This window comes from Bemisia tabaci, chromosome 4, assembly GCF_918797505.1.
Source record: "Bemisia tabaci chromosome 4, PGI_BMITA_v3".
In the NCBI taxonomy this organism is placed as follows: domain Eukaryota; kingdom Metazoa; phylum Arthropoda; class Insecta; order Hemiptera; family Aleyrodidae; genus Bemisia; species Bemisia tabaci.
In genome coordinates this window covers 45,451,820-45,469,387 of record NC_092796.1, presented here as the reverse complement: position 1 = coordinate 45,469,387, position 17,568 = coordinate 45,451,820, and the positions used below count along the sequence as shown (strand labels likewise).

The following is a 17,568-nucleotide window of genomic DNA, read 5'->3' as shown; positions in this document are numbered from 1 at the left end:
TTGCAAAAAGGAACCAAGAGAATTCCAATTTTGTGCAACTTACAATCTTGGCAATAAAATTACTGGAATCTTGCAAAAAATTTAATAGACCAAGATAATTTTCGTCTTGAATTTATAGTAGATTGGAAGTATAAAGATATGAACTTGTTTAGATTATCAGTTTATATTTGCAAGGTAAAAAGAGTTGCACAATCTGAGCAACATTGAAATGCTCTTGGTTCCTTTTTGCAAAATGCAATCCAGCTGTTTTTGCCCTGAAAGATTGAGTTGCTTTTTTTCCACTCACAATTAGTATTCTCAAATTTCACAATGTGACATCTAGCAAAATCACTTTTAGTCGCCAATAAAGATGTGTGTTTCGCTTTGACTATAACAACAAAAAATGGCCATTTACTGGGGATGCAGACTCATAAGAGGGAAAAAAATCTTACTAAAGGTAGAATTGGAAACATATTTATGTTTTTAGGCAAAACGACAGTGTTTACATGAAGAATTAAAAGAAAAATACAACTATAGTAGAAAATGTTCTTTGCAGTAAAAAGATTCCGACACACCAATGGAAGGATCTTATAATGTGATCGAAATTACTTAGAGAAGACTTAAAAACTAGATTTGAGTGTAGATCCATAGTAGAAAGATTAAGATCTTGGGGAAAAATTATGTATATTACTTTGAAAACATGAATTTCAAAATGTTAGGTATCCTTAAAGGGGTCTTGTTCTCACCTTTTTAAACTCTCTCTTTGCCATCGATGATAATACAATCTCCATTAATCTCAAGGGGAAGTTTTTGAAGGACTTCTAAATTTTGGATCTACAATGGGAAAGGGGATAAGGGTAACAGTGTCTCTCAATAAAAACCTGCAAGAAATTCACAGTTGATACATATTTACAAAGAGGATCAGCAGAGTTCTGCCTTCCCCTGGGGCCATGCACCTACATATGGGGCTTTGGGGTCTAGAAAAATTGACACACCCCGTTGATGTTATCAAACTTGCAATCGCAAATCAGCAGGACCACTCTCAACGCAACGTTTACGGTGTGGTGGCACAGCACAAAAACAAGAAGATTCAAGAACGATACGGACATGCAGAGCAAAACAGCGTATGCAAAAAGTTGATCGGTTAGTAAAAAACGAAGATGGCTGTGAAAAATTGGGCTTCCCTTTCAAAGTGGCTCCTACAATTTTAGGGGGAAGGGGAAAAATTTTATCTGGTCTTTGGGACTCTGGAAATCAGCACTTTTTTCTATGACTGATTGCTTAAGTAGAAGTCCCAGAAATTTAATGATGGTGTTTCTTTGGTCATTTGAGAGAAGTTGCAGGTATTTTCCCACTATGTCATAGGGGATATTTCTCTGGCCCTATAAGAATTGTTACAAACAAGATTATTTAAAACTATACCATCTTCATTGTGGGGGGAAACAAATTCAATTTATTTCCACAATTGGACCTTAAGGGGCTGTTCATAAAATACGAATTGCTAAATTTCGAATTTTTCGACACGATGCTTTTGTGATGCAAGATCCTATCTTTTAATACATAATTAAAAAATGGTGTGATCTACTCCTCAACCCCTATCTTTCCCTTAGAACATTACATTTCAATGAGCAGCCCTTTTTGCAAATTCAAACAACAAAACAGCTGATGTAAGTACGAAAAGAAACTTTTATAATTTTGAATGTTGCCTCCAAGTAAGTTATAATACTATTTACAAAATTACGTAAGTTCTTTGGAGGAATTCTGTGACAATGATTACATTTTTTGCAAGGTTTAGCATAAGATTTCTGAATCATTTTTGGATCCTGAGGAAATCAGATTTTTTCACGCCAAGTAAAAGAAAGAGAGGTACACTCTTCCTTTATTCAAGCACCCAAAATCGACAAAAACAGAACGCTTCCGGTACTTCCATCTCAGCCTCAGCAAGAACTTTGAAACTATGTCGATTCTGCCTATATTCTTATTGGTCTGCTCAACTGGTATCATGTCCATTTGTTACTTGAACTGGGGAAGAGTGTACATTTGTTACACTTGAATGAATGTGGGCTGACTGTTAGCTCAGCACTTAGGAGTGAGGCACACAAAATCAGAAAGTGGCTAAGCGCTTAAGAATGTAAAACTAAACACAATAATTTAGCTTAAGGGTTGTAATGACACATATGGTAGTCCTAGATAGTGAGGTGGCCTCTGTGTCTCTCATGTTAAAAAATTAAGACTTTCATGTCTCTACTAAAAAGAATGGAAAGGAACTTGTATTGACTGATTCAGTGGCTAAATCATTCTAGATATTCTGCATATTAATAAATAGATGTTCAATGGTCAAAATATGAAAAGTAAGACATAATCTCTGGTCTAAACACTACCGAGTATTTATTATGTCAGCTCCTTCCGAATTTGACATTAATAATTTATAAATCAACTCAGAATCCCTTAAATATGAGAAATTTTGACTGAAAGAAACACTTCGATCACCTTGGCATAAATGTAATGAGATTATGTAACTGTTTACACTGGAACCATGGAACAGCAGCAATATGCATATAAAATCATGAAGCCACTAAATTAATCTATTGAAATCAAATATAAAGAAGGAATTTATCATTTACAGTCGGGAGTTTTTTTGGTCTCTTTTTGCAATTGCGTAATTTACGCGAATCTACCATATTTTGGGGGCTGTAAACCATTGACTGCTCATATACTGTTGACACTTGAGCCAGAATTGTCGAATACAGTCTTCATCTTTCTCACACTCCTCGAAGAGACTTCTGATTTTTTGTTCCCTAAAACAAAAATATGCACAATATATGAATTAAGTAGATATATGCAGAAAAGCAGACAAATAACAAGTCTTGAAGACTTCTAGTCTGTTATAAGTCATTTACACAGCAACTATCGAGACACGTAAACAACAGGAATGAATGACGGATGAGATTGATCTGCCGAATTACCGGATGATTACCATTATTTAACTTCAATAACGTAATGAAAAAACATTCGAAATTTCAAATGCTATGATTTTTCTTTTTCTCTTTTGGACTTGGCTCTTGGTGTTTTGAGTTGCCTAGATGTTTCTCGCATGATAGTGGTTCGAGTTGCCTCCAATGGGAAGGTAAACAAAGTTTATGGCAGGTTTGCATAATCTTTTCAAGCCTGGACCACTGAAAAAAATTAACATCTTACTTCCAATGTGCTTGCAAAAGATTTACTCCCTGAGGTCAGTGTGCACACAAAAAAGCTAAATTAAGACATCAAAAGAAGCATCAGGCACCACTTGACACGAAATGATTCGTTTTGGAAGATCCACAGAGGAGTTCACAGCCCGGTGTTGCACCAGAAATTCAGGATTTCTCTTCAATTTTTAAAATTTTTACATACAATTATAACAAATGTCATAAATTGAACATGGACGGTTCCAGTGCAAATAACATGTCAAAACTTTGCCAAATGAAAGTCTCTGTCCAAAGTACAGCTTCCTGTAAAACATTCAGGAGTTAAAAGCTACAGACAAAAATTATACCTTATTGTTCCAATTAAATTTTTAACAGAAACCGAGGAAGAGGACACGCTCTGCCATGAACTTAAATCCACTGTAATTTCTGCTAGATGGTTTGGCCGCATAATAATGAAGTCAAACGTGACACTGAAAAGTAGATGGAAAACAAATGCAATGGTAAGTAGACAGAAAAGGTTGAAGAAAAGTAATCCAGAGGCAAAACAACTTAATGAATAAAGTAAAATGAATTTGTACTAATATCCATCTATTGAATTTTGCAAACTACCCATGCCATTCCAAGAGCCCTTGCAGTCCATGCCTTCATACTTCACTTGCGGCCTTTTAAAAATAAATGAAAATTTCAGAAGTTCATTTATAATCTCAGCAGTAAAAACAAAGACTAGGTATTCTGTTGATCATGTAAGCCTTGGCATTAATATAGTGTATTGGTTTGAAATTTTTCATCAACTGATCAACGAGAAAATCGAATTTCGTACAGCCATCTGCATTAGCAGCTATTGTTTGCCTCTTGACAGGCTTTAGATAGAGTAATTCTGATACAAAAATCTGCCACTAAAAAAAATTTTTAAAATATAAATCAAAGCCGGACAAAATTATTGATTTTAATTAGATTTTTGGAAGGTTTTGAACATATATTCACTGCCAAAGGGAAATTTTTGCAAGATAGATGCAATCAAGCATCACGTCTGGAAGTTAACATGCGATGGCAATGCATTGCTATGCCTGATCAATTCATAAAATCTGATTTTCTGGCAAATAAGTTGATGAAAAATTTTAGATCAAAACATTAACTTGAAACCAAGAATAAAAAGATCAAAACTGATTCTACTTTTTTTTTACTAAGCACTCTTTGTATTGAGGAACAAAATAAGGGACTTTGGTGGTCTCAGGAAATTTGCGTTTTCTTGCAAGTCCTGAAACGGATTTTAAAACCTTAAACTTGTTCTAAAGCTGAGAGTATATACTTGACATAAACCTTTATTCCAGTTTAATTTACCTTTCAGAAGATATAAAGTAGGAGAGAGTTTACTTTCCTGACGACCCGTGTATCATTAGATCAGAGCAGATTAGATGTCATACAATCATTCCATTAGGGTCGATTCCAGGTGGACAGGTAAGATTATGATGTGGGTATAAAAATTCCAGCATCTCATATTGCCAAGTTCTTTTAATGATAAGGAAAGGTCTCGGAATTAAGGAACCAGAATACTAATATCAATCTATTACTCATTGTCAGATCAGACCACTGCTCCAAAATGGTTGACACTTTTTATAGGTTCGCAGAGCTTTAGGAAATCGAAATGTTAAAGATAAACTGCAATCCACTTAAGAAAGATGGCTCTTAAAGAATGACAAAAACTTGCAAGATGAAAAGGGAATTGTCTGTTTGGACTTACCTATCATATGAAAATTTTGCTGTGATCATTCCATCAAGACTAAACATGACTTTCTTCGCAAAAATTACATCATTAGCAATCATGTGCAGTACATCAAAAACATTACTTGCATTTCTACAAAGACCCTCAAGTCTGGCAAGTGGGTACCTCTCCAAAATAATGTTCTGTCCTATGACCTGTTTAGGCTTAGCATCAGCTGAAAAATTTAAAAAAATCATGAGCTTCTGATTATTAAATGTTAATCCAGAAATAAATTGAAGCAATAATTAAAACAAATTTAACACAATACACGAGAAGTAAATTTCTAGACGCTTGATTTCAAATTTCAAATCCTATTCTAAATTGAGTGCACGATTCAATACTGTTGAGACAGCGTAATAAAATTCCAAAAATCATCAATTAGAACCACCATTACTATTTAATACCTAGCTTAAATTCAATATCAAAGATTAGGCACTAGATAGAGACTTGTTTCTTTGTATTTTCTGGGTGTGTCAGATATTCTACTGCTGTTTATATAAAATCGGTGAAGCGCTTGACATTAGAAAAGAACATTTTTGGGATAAACACTTACGCATGACAGAATCAAATGCAATTTCTTTAACAGGAGCTAGGCAGTTGGCAGCGGCTGGTTTGAAATGAATGGTTAGTCTCAGTTGGCCATCCAAAAATTCGAAAGACCACAAACTGTCTGTTGCTTCGATAACTTTCCAATACATTCTTGTCCTAAAAGAAGAACGGAGATCATTCATAGGATGGTAGATGTCAGTGACATACCTGAAGCAATCACTAACAGTCAGAAGGAATAAGACATGATAGTTGAAAAAGCTCCTTGAAAATAGCCGTTAAACATGCTCTAGATAAATGAAAACTTTAAAATACAACTTACGGTCTTGTTTCCGCTTCAAATCGCTCCACAAAGTCAGAACAGTAGTTTTCAGGAATGTCGCTTTCAGATAAAGACCTGAAACATGAAGAACAGGACCTACAATTTTTCAATACTGTCCCAAATAATTAGGTATGAGGAACTAGAGTGAAAATTCAAATTCAATGAGAAAAAAACAAAAACTATTTGAATTAAATTTTAATTTCATCATTTATGAATAGAGGACCTACAGGAAAAATGATACTTTTAGAGTGCAAAGCTTTGATAAGCTTGAAAATCATATCAATTCACTTTAAACAAGACTTCAACGAGAAAAAGGGAAAATTTGAAGAGTATAAAAGCTTAGAGTAAAAATGTAATGCGAGAGACGAATTTTATGCTTGGACAAATGAATGAAAAGTGTACCAGAGGCTTGAAGAGATGATGAAACAAACATATGAGCAATTAGAAATTACATAGGAGAATTTTTTCGGAAAATAGGAGGATTTGTGAAAGAAGCAGTTAATGATAGTATTAGACGAATTAAGCAGCAAGAGCTGACTGGCAAAACAAACGTCTGCCAACTTTTACTTACTCTGGACTGTGAATGTTGGCATCCGCAATATCAGACTGAGGATAATCATCTTCCAAATCATTTATGTCCACCACACCTGCTTGCTTGCGAATGGTATTTTTGATGGGTGTTGACTCAAAAGGAAGCCTTAATCGTTTCCTTGCTGGAGACTTGGGGGTCATCGGCGACTCCTCGACCTTCCTCTCAGACTTAGATTTGCTCTTCGGTGTTTTGAAGATGGGCGACACAAAACTCCTATTATTGCAGATCATGGATGTATTGGAGCTAGCCATGGGAGTATAGTCAGATTTTTCAAAGCCTTCTTCTGGTGAAAACGATACATACTTAGGGGACTCACATGTCACAACTTTAGCAGTGAAGTCATCATTTACTAGTTCCACATCTGACTGGGCTATAGCATTAGCATTTGATGCTGTAGTGTCAAGGAACCTTTTCAAGAGGGGTTTCTGCCCTTTAACATATTTGCCATCAAGTTCCTGCTTGCAATGGTTGAGATCAACTTTAGGGGAACTTTCAGTGGCAACAAAGCTTTCGTATAATCGGGCTGCGTTTTTCACAAAACCTCGTTTCTTTGGACCGGAACATTCTTGCAGGTAGATCTTTTTAGCATCACTGTTTGGTGCAGAGGTATTGGTGGGAATATTTTCTGTCTGTTTCTTCTTGAGAATTGATTTTGGAGTTTTGATCAACTGCTCTGTTTCAGGCTTAATGCCTAATATTGGCAGCGGACTACGCTGGGATGCGATGCTCTCTGGGATATTTTTGGAGATAACTGCAGGGACATCAATTTCCAAATCCCTATCAATTTGGTGATTGAGAATAGTTTCATCAACCTGGATCTTATTTGCTGATATATCCATGGCTTCTTGTTGGACTGGCATTGTTTTTCCCAATGGAGGACTCACTACCGAATTAATCGAAAAGTCTGGTAGTTTTCCAATGCCTGTGATATTGCACGACTCATCAGAAATCTTAACTTTTTTTACATCTTTCTCATACTGTCGAGTAATACTGTTGTCAAGGTCTACAAGACACCTACTTTTCCGAATATCTTTCCTCGGTTTTGAGCGGCTGACAGTAATGTTTTTCAGTAGATCCTCATTAATTGTGAACTCTGCTACAGGATAGGATTCATCGCAAATCTTATGGGTACTAACGTCAGCTTCAAAGGGATGATTTTCAATGTCATTACTTAAAAATTCCTCATTATTAGCACTTAAATTTTGCTGCTTGTACTGATTTTCCATGCTGGCTACCAACTCATTATTGTTGGATGAGGACTCCTCCCCTGCAACTTCAGGGGTATTGGACACTGGAGATTGTTTATCTAAAACACAAGAAACGATTGCCTCCCCTGATCCGCTATCAGTCATTTGAGATTGCTCATTTTCCAAAACTGTATGCTTGTTCGATTGAGTTACTTCATGGCTCTCAAAGCAATTTTCCAAGTTGTTGGAGGCAATTCTCACTTCACTTAACTCACTTAATGGCGGACATTCGATTTCATCACTTAGAAATATGCTACGAGGAATATTTTCGATTGGAAGTGTAAACTGAGATTCGTTAAAAACATTTGGTACCATTGAACAGTTTCCTGGCTTGAACAAATCTGTCCTCTTAGCAGAATCTTCGACAACAGACTTCATTAATCGACTGAATGTTTGTGTATCTTCATTAGTATTCTGAGTCTGAAGTTCTGCAGACTGAGATACTTTTTTTTCTGTAATATCAAAAGGGGACAAGACTCCTTCATCTTTAGCAGTGCCCACTGAAGCAATCAGGTGATTGGAGATAACTTTATGAGAAAAAGATTCGTATGATTTGGAAACAAACAAACTGTTGAGTGGGTCATAAGCTTCTGATTCAAATTTCGACTTCACTGAATGAGAGATATCAAATTCATCTTCTGAGGTTTGTTCCATCATAGATTTTGTAAACATTTGAGATTCATTAATTTTGTAGCCACAGTCGAACTTGGAGCTTTGCAGATCAGTGTTGGATTTGGGAAAAACAGCATTGAAAACACTTGCAGGTTTTGGCGTTGGGAGGGCCTCACTTTGCATTGTAAGCTCATTCTGCTCCGTATGTTGAAAAGATTGTGAAAATTTGCCACTTGAAATTGTATTACAGGCCAAGGACTCAGAACTGCCAACCGTTTCAGACTCTTCAATAAGACTCATCTCATTATGCAAAAAGGATTTCTGCATTGGGACAAACAATTCAGATCTCCTGCTTTTCTGTCTCTTTTTCTCGTTCGTGGCTCTAACAGAGGCATCCAAAAAATCACCGTCCTCCTCACCTGTCGTCATGCTTGGCTCAAAATTATTAGTGCTCATTGTCTCTGGTGGCTGGTTCAATAAATTTTCTTTATGTCTTCCTTCATGATCTTCATTATCATACATACTGCGTACGTTAACAGCTCTGTCAGATTGATCTTCCAGAGAAGGCACATTAGCTTCAAGACTTTTGTTGAAGGCGCAGGAACTATTTGGATTTTCGGAAATTTCTTGAGGAATGGCTTGAGATAGTTTTTCCTGCTGTGTGGAAAAATTTTCCAAACAGGGCTCAGTGTTAGTCCCACACTGATATACATGCACATCTGTAAACTCCATTGCAGAAATGTCTGCAGAGCAGGCATTATCAGTGATGAGAGCATTGTTTGATTCCATTGTTCGACTACTGGAAGTGTTTTGAGATCTGGAGTGTAACATTTCTCTTTCTCCAGTGTGTGTATTTGTAGAGTTCATGGTATAATCTGTAACAAAAATCTGAGGATTTCCTTCAATATCATCCCTTTCAAACGGTTGCACACCAACGAATTTGATTTCTTGACTTCCGGGCAGGCTCTGAGAGTTGCTTTCAAATGTTGTCTTTTCATTAGAGGTACGAATATGCGTGAAATCCATTTCTTGACCATCAGTATTATGAGAGCCAAGTTCTAAATTTACTCTTCCAAAGGCATGCACATTTGTGAATTCCATGGGTTGACTGCCAATGAAACTGTCATTATTGATTATAGAATTTTTCTCTTCCTTACTTAGGTTTAAAAATTCTGGTTGTTGTACAATGTCAGGATCTTGAGAGGAGGCAGAGCTATTCGAATGATGCAGTTCAACATCATTACTTTCAGGCTGAGATGAGGCGCCCTTGCCGTTAGACATAAGATCCTGCACTTCATCCAAGGCAAAATTCTCTTTCATTCCAAAGTTCATGCTGACCGGTGTTTTTGGAAGACCGAGAAATGATTCTACACTTAAACTTTTTCTTCCATTAGAAGTAACAGGTATATTTTGAGAAAGCCTTGACTTTTGAGTTGAGGTAACAATCTCAGTTTCATTAAAATCAGCAGCAGTAATGGCTAATGCTTCTTCATTGACAAGATACTTTGTATGAATGATATCAGAGGGATTTCTTTCCTGATTGGATGTAGCAAAGTTTGCTGCATAATCCATCGAGTCAAAGACTCTACTTGATTTGCGCTCTGAAAATTCTGTCAAGTTCTTGTTAATTGAGGATTTGCGATCTTTCTTCAAGAAAGTAATTTTTTCTTCCGAGTTGTTGACTGCAGATGTCTTGCACTCTTGGGTTGATGTAATGACATTGGAGGCATCAAAATCCACAGTGTCAAACACTAGTTTATTGAAACTTTTTCTATCATTGATGTGACTGTTGTCACCATCAGTTGCAGGGATGCAGCTAATATCGGAAAAAGATGTTTTACTGTTGGTCGACCTGACATCATTTGAAACACCTTTTGTCGGTTCCATCGAGCTGTTTTTCAATACTGATACTTCGCTATCATGATTAACAGCGCTTTCAAATTCAAGTGAAGCTTTGGATACAAACTCATCAATAGCCGAATCTCCTCGGATATTATTTGCGAGCGCAGTTGTAATTTCCATTGTTTGACTCTTGGAAACAGACAAATTGCCTTGAGAGTTTGCATGGTTACTCCTATTAGCTTGTTGTTCTTGCACAGTGTCTGAGGCTTCATGATCTGAGTTATGGTTGACTTTCGATGGTCCGGAAACTTTTTTCCTCAAAAATGATAGAATGTCATCTGTTGGTTTTGTTTTGAAATTATCAAAAATTGTTTTTTTTATCACGTCTAGGCTATCTGTCACAGATTGAGCTCCATTTTCTTGATTAGAGAAAGGGATTGCCTCTGTTAATTCCATTTCACTTTCTTCAGCATTGCTACACTCTGTCCTAGGATTACAATTGGGTGGCTCACTCAAGCAGTTACTCTGAGTATCATCCTTCACTCCTTCTGAGTCATCGATACTCTTCAAGCACTCAATCAAAGGCTGTGAAATGACTCCAGTAACACCAAAACTCATATCTGCAGATTCATTGAGGTCTGCTACATTATTCTGATGGCCAAAAATTGAGTTCACCTGCCCTACAGCTTCAGCAGCTGACAGAGAAGTACCACTGCTAAGAAGGTTGAAAATATCAGCTTTTGGCATTGGTTGAGAAAATGTGTATTCATTCTCATCGAAGAACTCAGAGTCCTTGACTGCTAATTGACCATTGACATGCTGAGTAAATTCCATGGATTCATAATGTCTTGACAGGTTTTCATTGCTGAACACCGGTCCACGAATAACTTCCGTGAATTCCATCATTGACTTGGAGTGTTGAACATGTGGGAGTTCTGAAGCAACAGAGGTAAACTCCAGGCTTTTATTGTTAAAACTGAAGTTTTTAGACTCATAGTAAACTACAGGATGTGGCGTTGTGCATTCCATGTCTGCTTCATAGCATGTATTTTGACTCAGCGGGCGGAAATTGTCAGTTAAGTTTTCTTTTGCCTCTGGGTCCAGCTCCTCCGGTTTGAAGCTGACATTGGTAGATTTTACAGTTAGGTCTAGGACTGCATCCAGGGCACTTGTGACAATAGGCCCTGAACTGAGGCGAGATGTCTGCTCAAGGCAAGTGTTGTCTGAGATTTTGGAGTCCGTCAAATGATGATGGCTGAAAGCAAAAAAAGAAAGAAATTTTAATGTCTTATACTTGTATGCCAACGGCTTATCTACTAATACATTAATATTATGAATGAACCAGAGGCTCAAACTCAGCCTGTTAAACAACATCAACGAATTTACCTGTTCAATAGCTTAACTCTATATAGGAGAGCTACGCCGATATTAAGTGAGATTTTCTGGGATCAACAAATTTTGAAAGAGAACAATAGGGAAATTCACAACGCCATAATGAAACGTATTTTAACAAACGCTTGTAAGGATTGACAGCTGGAGAAACAGGAATGAGATATGCTAGGAGTGAGGTTTTCACAATTTCCTTAATATCCCATTCCCTGATCTTTCCTGGACTATTTTTGATTTTCCCTACTCCAAAATTGTCAGATTCTCTGCCTTTTCCTGAAATACAAAGGAAACTTCCATTAAGATTTTCTTCTATTCTTTTAAATTACATTTACCTCTACTAAGTGCTACTAACAAATTCTCTGACTCTTCCTATGAAGTCCCTGACTTTTCAACAACAAAAAAAAAAAAAAAACACACATTACATGACTTACCCTGAGGAATCTGAAGACATCGTGGTTGTAAAAGGCTCATCATAAGCTGGGGTATGGTGGACGGTCAAAGACTCAGCAGCAGTGTGAAATTCTCTGAAAAAATACAAATTCATCCAGTTTTCATTCATAAAGAAATAAAGAAAAGGGGGGAGGGGGAGAGAGGCAGTTTTCTCATTTGGAGAAGAAAATTATGGTACGTTATTCTGAAGAACAAAATAAGTAAGCTGGGAAATATGCTAAGTTAATTAATTTTTGAAGAAAAAAAAAGATGCTGACCTGCTCTAAAGTAAGTAGGACAGCTTGTCTCCAGGGGTGCAGAAAATGCTCAAGCGAAAATACTTAATTGGACTCATGCTTACGACGTGAGGTATTTTACCAGCTCAAGAGGAAATTTTTCAATGATTATCTCATCTTTTTTTTTCTTCTTTTCCTCAAATAACCTCAGTATTTATTTTAAATTTTTTAAGGCTCAAGGCGTATTTCTATCCTCTTTTGTGGAATGCAAAAACTTTAAGGCCAACATTGCGATTAATTTTTGTTTAGAAGGACTTCCTGCATTGCTGTTTGTAGTAAGAAAAGAATTGGTCACAAAACATAAACCTGGATACACACCTGAAAAGGTTTTAGCATACTCTGAATTTGCTGGTACCCCCCACTGGTCGATTATGTTCTTAATTATTAAATATGAACCACACTGATGTGGAAAGGATAAGACCTTTTAACATTTGCATCATTGATCAGCGTTTATTACAGCAGCTGTGCCACATAGAGTACAAACCATAGACATTTTTGTGACGAAAACTCTTTCTAAAAATAAGGAAACACATGTATACTGTTATGTGATCAAAAACTTTGGATTCTGGGAGTGCGTGGATAAGTACATATGATGAAAATACTCACTTCACTTGATTAACACCTGCAAAACTAACTCTTCGCCGGCGCATTGCAGTAAAGGTAGAAGTTGTAGTGTCCTCTTCCGTATTCAACAACTGATCCAGATCTTGAAGAGGACAACGAGCTTTCAACGGCTTCAGTATCTGTCACACAATTATTAAGAGAAAGAGATTAGATTTTATGAGCCATGAAGAGGGAAGCAAGAAAACGAAAATAAACTAAGAACAAACTAAAGGAAATAAATGAGGTGAAAAACTGTGAATCGAAGCCTGATTATGGAAAATAATTTGCAAAAAACTTACAACTTTTTGCTGTTTTAGTACGTTGGGAGATTTATTATCAATGAGTGACTGATAACAATAAACCATTTCCGGGAAAGTTTCCATTCCTAATCCTTTTCAATTCATGGACTCAATATGAGAGGAGTAAAAATTACTACAAGCATAGCTGACACAATATTCTAAAATTATCCAATTATATCTATAAATTTTTAAACCCAGTTAGTTAGATTATCTAATTGATCTTGGTCAGAATTTGAAAAAAGCTCGAGATCGTTGCGAGGATTTTCAGGAGTTTATTTAGCCATGTTCATGAAGTTTAAAAGGGTAACTCACATAATACCAAGAAAATCGGCGATGGCAAAATTTTGCTATTACTTCAAACTATGCTATGATATTTCAACTTCCTCAAAACTTACCGACAGCGATGTTCTGGTCGATTTTCCAGGATTGGGCAAGGATGTTCGCCCATGTGTATTCGGACTGGACAAATTGAATTAATCATGGAAGAAAAAAAAACAAAGTTAACATCTGATAAACGCTGCCAGTAGATAAAATAAACGCATGGGATACACTGTGATTAGGTATTTAGGTACTTAACATTTCTTGCAAATTGATGTTCCTTCTAGGCAGCAGCAAGGTGACATAAAACGCGATTATCGTGCCACGTAAACCTCCACCTAGCAGTAAGATATTTGAAGGATATTGCAGGGATATTCAATGGCATACGTATCATATCCTATGATTATGAGATAAGTAGCTTCAAAAGGACCACACCATAGGAGTTGGTCACCCCCAAAATTTGATCCAAATAGGGCCTTTTCCTTGTTCATTGTATTTAAGATACAAATTACTCGGTTGTTCGTATAACTCTCTTGTATTGATGTTGAATAAAGAATGTGTATAATTCTGTGTATTCTGGTAGGTGGCTCATGGTAAATTATTAGAAAAAACGAAAAAGCCGAACTCTAATAAGCAATAAAACTAAAAAGAAATATGAATAGTTAGCAGTGTTATGCGATGTTGTTTTGCAGTTTCAGGGGTCAATAATCTTCCAAGTTTCCAAGGATTGCTAGATCGGGGTTGAGCACCTTTCAAGAAAAGTGATGACTGATTTTTTTTTCCAACTTTCGCAATCCGCTAAATTGCGACTAACCATCAAAGCTCTCTATCCAAGTTCCAATTGAATCTTTTTTCAGATCAACTTTTGCATGATTTTGCAAAATTGGCAGGGGACAAATTTGTAATCCTGCTGAAATAAAATGATTTTTTTTTCCCGTTATTTTCTAAGATTATGCAGGCTTTCCAAATTTTCGCATTGTCGTGAATTACGAATTTGGAGGATTATTGACCCCTGATCAGTTTTGCTTGTTGCATAGACCTAACAAAATCTGACATAAATATTTGGTTGAAGTGGACTTTGCTCTGAAGAGATCTGGTGTAATCGGATGAAACTTCCTCAGAAAAATATGAGTGCATTACACATCAATGGCTAACAAACAATACTGCCTTTTTGCAAACTGACAATTTTGCAAATCAAAGAGAAAACTTCGCTATCTTTGTAATTTTAAGATTACATTTGCAATTTCTTCAAATATTGCAGCGTCATAGAAACATTCTTCTACAGAAATGGAAAGAAACAAAAACCATCAGATTGCGTAAGTATTTTATACTGCAGAATGTGGCAAAGTGACTAACTCTTTTTTGTCAATTAGGTAGGCAGTATTGTTCATTAGCCATCTAAATTGTATCCTCAGATGCCTGTTGTTCCTGGCATTGATTTGTAAACAGTGTTAGGTACCTTAAAATTAGGCTCTAGGAATTGAGTATTAGTTCTTCTATTCGCTGTACGTAACTGAAGCTATAGTCCGCGCCACGAAAAGTGATAACGCGCAGAAGTGAAGCACAGATTATAGACAAAAGGCAATTGAAAGCTGTATGTTTATGCATATATATAATCGCATCAAGTCATCAGATCATTCTAAATGAGTTAAACGACCCTGGCTGTTTGTCACCAAATCAACCCGTTTCTGAACAGTTGACATTGAGAACAAACTGAGATATACTTCAACAATGTACAGGTCATGCCATCAACTGTCCACACACTTGACTAGCATGTACTTACAAAGAGGTTGCTTAATAAGACGGATAATTGCGTCTGATGGTGGTTCAAATGAGCACTTCCTCCATGTTTGGATGCCTTGACCTAGCACAATGGTTTGAAGTATCAAATGTTTCAATGCCTTAAACGAAATCCTGCGATGCCCAAATAAAGCAAGACAATGCGAGGACTGCATACGTAACTAATTTAATAACTCATAAGTACCTGAATGAAGGATCAGCCATGTTTCAGTAGAGCTGTTGCTTCAGAGAAATTACTGCTGCTGATATTGAAATCACTAGGGAAAAAAAAAAAAACTAACCTTCACAGTTAGTACTGATTCTTAGCAAGTAACATTGAGGTAAAAAATGTAGAAAATGAGCAGTAGAGAAAGAGCAAAGAGGAACGTTTTGGTAAAATCGTTACAAACGACAAGACGGGAGTCAGAATTCAAATTTCTGATGTTTACTTTTTGCAGGCAAAGACCCCCTCGGAATGAGCAGGCAAGATGGCTGCGTGGCGCGACGGGAACTCAGAGCAGTTCGAGCACTCTCTAACCAATACCTACTCTAACCCATCCTATCGTCTGCCTGCCGTCTCCCCACCTTATCCATCCACATAATCATGTTTCCAATAATGTAAAATGAATTAGTGAGTTCGGAAACACTCCAACACGGGTTTTTTTCGATTTTCACTTTTTTACGGTTTAGTAACACTTATGGATAAGTAGAAGCATCTGCACGCAAAAGGATATTTCGAAATTGCAATCGGAAGTGCTCGAAACGGCGACGGGAAAAGGGAAGAATCGAAGAATTTCATTGGAAATACCAATTTTTGGCCGATCAAGGGAAACGGGCGACTATCCGATGCGGTTTTATTTTTTCGGTTCAGTATACCTTGTGCCAACAAGTTATATAAATATTCAAGCGTTATTCAGGTCAAAAAATATAATTTTTTCAGGGCAGACTATGAAAAATCAGTATCTGATAAACTTGGTGCGTTAAAGTCTCTAGAGTACTTCTTGCGTCCTTTGGCACCAAAAAAGTTTTTCTTAAACTAACTTCTTCGCCCGCTGCGAAGTTTTAGGTGTTTCCTGAAAATTTTTTTTTCCGAGTTGGTGTATTTTCGAACTCACTGATTCAAATGTCATCTTAGGTACCTAATGCTATATTTATGCTCCCATATTTCACCCCTTGATGCCTGACTGGTAAAATTCACCACTTTTTGGATCGTTATGTACTTTTGTAGGTATAAGTTATCAAAAGCAGAAATGTGCAAAGATATTTTTTTAGCAAATTCTTCAAGAAATATGCTAAGTGCCTCGTTACCTTTAACAGGATGTTTCCCAGAAGTTGTACCATTGTGCCACAAAAAAAAAGTATAAATTTGTGCGAATGCTGAGTTAAATTTTTAGCTTGATGGTTCATCTTCACGTGGAAATATTTTTGGTAGAATTACAAATTCCACAATGAAAGTCTAGCAACACAGCTAACTTAGCAAAAGCCCTCATATTTCTTGAAGTCAGGAGAGGGTAATATTTCTCCCCCCTCCTCCTAACTAGTTCCCCCAATGCTCCTGAAAACATCTCTGCTGAGCGCAAAAATCCTCAAACTCATCCCTCATCATCTGGCATCCCCATGGCTCAGATATAAATGAAGCCCCTCCCCCCCTTATTTTCCATCAAAATTCAAAATGTAAGTAGGTAAGTACGTTTAGAATTTGATTTCAATGCCTCAGAACGCTGCGGGGCCCCCACACAAGCTTGTGATTTCTCCAGATATGCTAAAGATTTTCCCTCCTTAGGTAATCCTTAAATTATATCAGAAAAATGTCTTGCCAAAGAATTTTGAGAATTGCCCTGGTTAGTACTTGGTTTGAACTCTTTTAGAAATTTAATCCCGATCAAAAAGGTCAATTCCCTGAGCTGAGCAGTTTAATTTTTCTCCGAGAGTGAAATTTGTGCTTGGCGCCATTATGTGATGTGCAAAGAGTAGAGGAGAGGAGAGAGCAACAGAGTATAATCATGGAGTCCGAGCGAGCTTCATGCACGCTCCACCAGCTACTCCCGCTCTGTGATCGCCTGCTCATTCGTAGGGGGTCTTTGCCTGCAAAAACGCTCAATCCAAATTTCTAACCGAATTTTTTGTTTACATGCCTATCAGGGTGCCAGACTCGCAAGAGTTAAACTCGCCTGCTGACGGTAATTCCGTTAACATGTAGTGGAGAAACTTCCATACTTTGATACAATATAATATTCTTAATGATATGCTTAGAAAATTTTAATAATATATAAAAAGAAATAACTAACAGAGACAGATTATAATAGTGAAGCAGTACTGAGTATAACAGTTCTAAGATTGGTATTATCTCAAGGTGTAAATGATT

General features: G+C 36.8%; 1 protein-coding gene across 1 annotated transcript; it reads right to left on the bottom strand.

Moving 5' to 3' along the window:
• Nucleotides 1-437: 437 nt before the first annotated feature.
• LOC109038093 (uncharacterized) lies at nucleotides 438-15,637 on the bottom strand. Its single transcript, XM_019053036.2, has 10 exons — nucleotides 15,409-15,637; nucleotides 13,502-13,565; nucleotides 12,811-12,947; nucleotides 11,911-12,003; nucleotides 6,369-11,345; nucleotides 5,798-5,872; nucleotides 5,483-5,634; nucleotides 4,909-5,104; nucleotides 3,515-3,637; nucleotides 438-2,777 (listed from the first exon to the last, which is right to left on the bottom strand). Exons 1-10 carry the CDS (start codon nucleotides 15,426-15,428, stop codon nucleotides 2,654-2,656), a joined length of 5,961 nt encoding a protein of 1,986 aa, XP_018908581.2. The 5' UTR covers nucleotides 15,429-15,637; the 3' UTR covers nucleotides 438-2,653.
• Between the last annotated feature and the right edge of the window lie 1,931 nt (nucleotides 15,638-17,568).

Coding starts and splice junctions, on each gene's coding strand:
- LOC109038093 (XM_019053036.2), bottom strand. CDS start 15,428: ATGGCTGATCCTTCATTCAG. Junction 12,948..13,501: donor CGACCAGAACATCGCTGTCG/GTAAGTTTTGAG, acceptor ATTGTGTGACAG/ATACTGAAGCCGTTGAAAGC. Junction 3,638..4,908: donor GCAAAATTTTCATATGATAG/GTAAGTCCAAAC, acceptor TCTACTTTTCAG/TGTCACGTTTGACTTCATTA.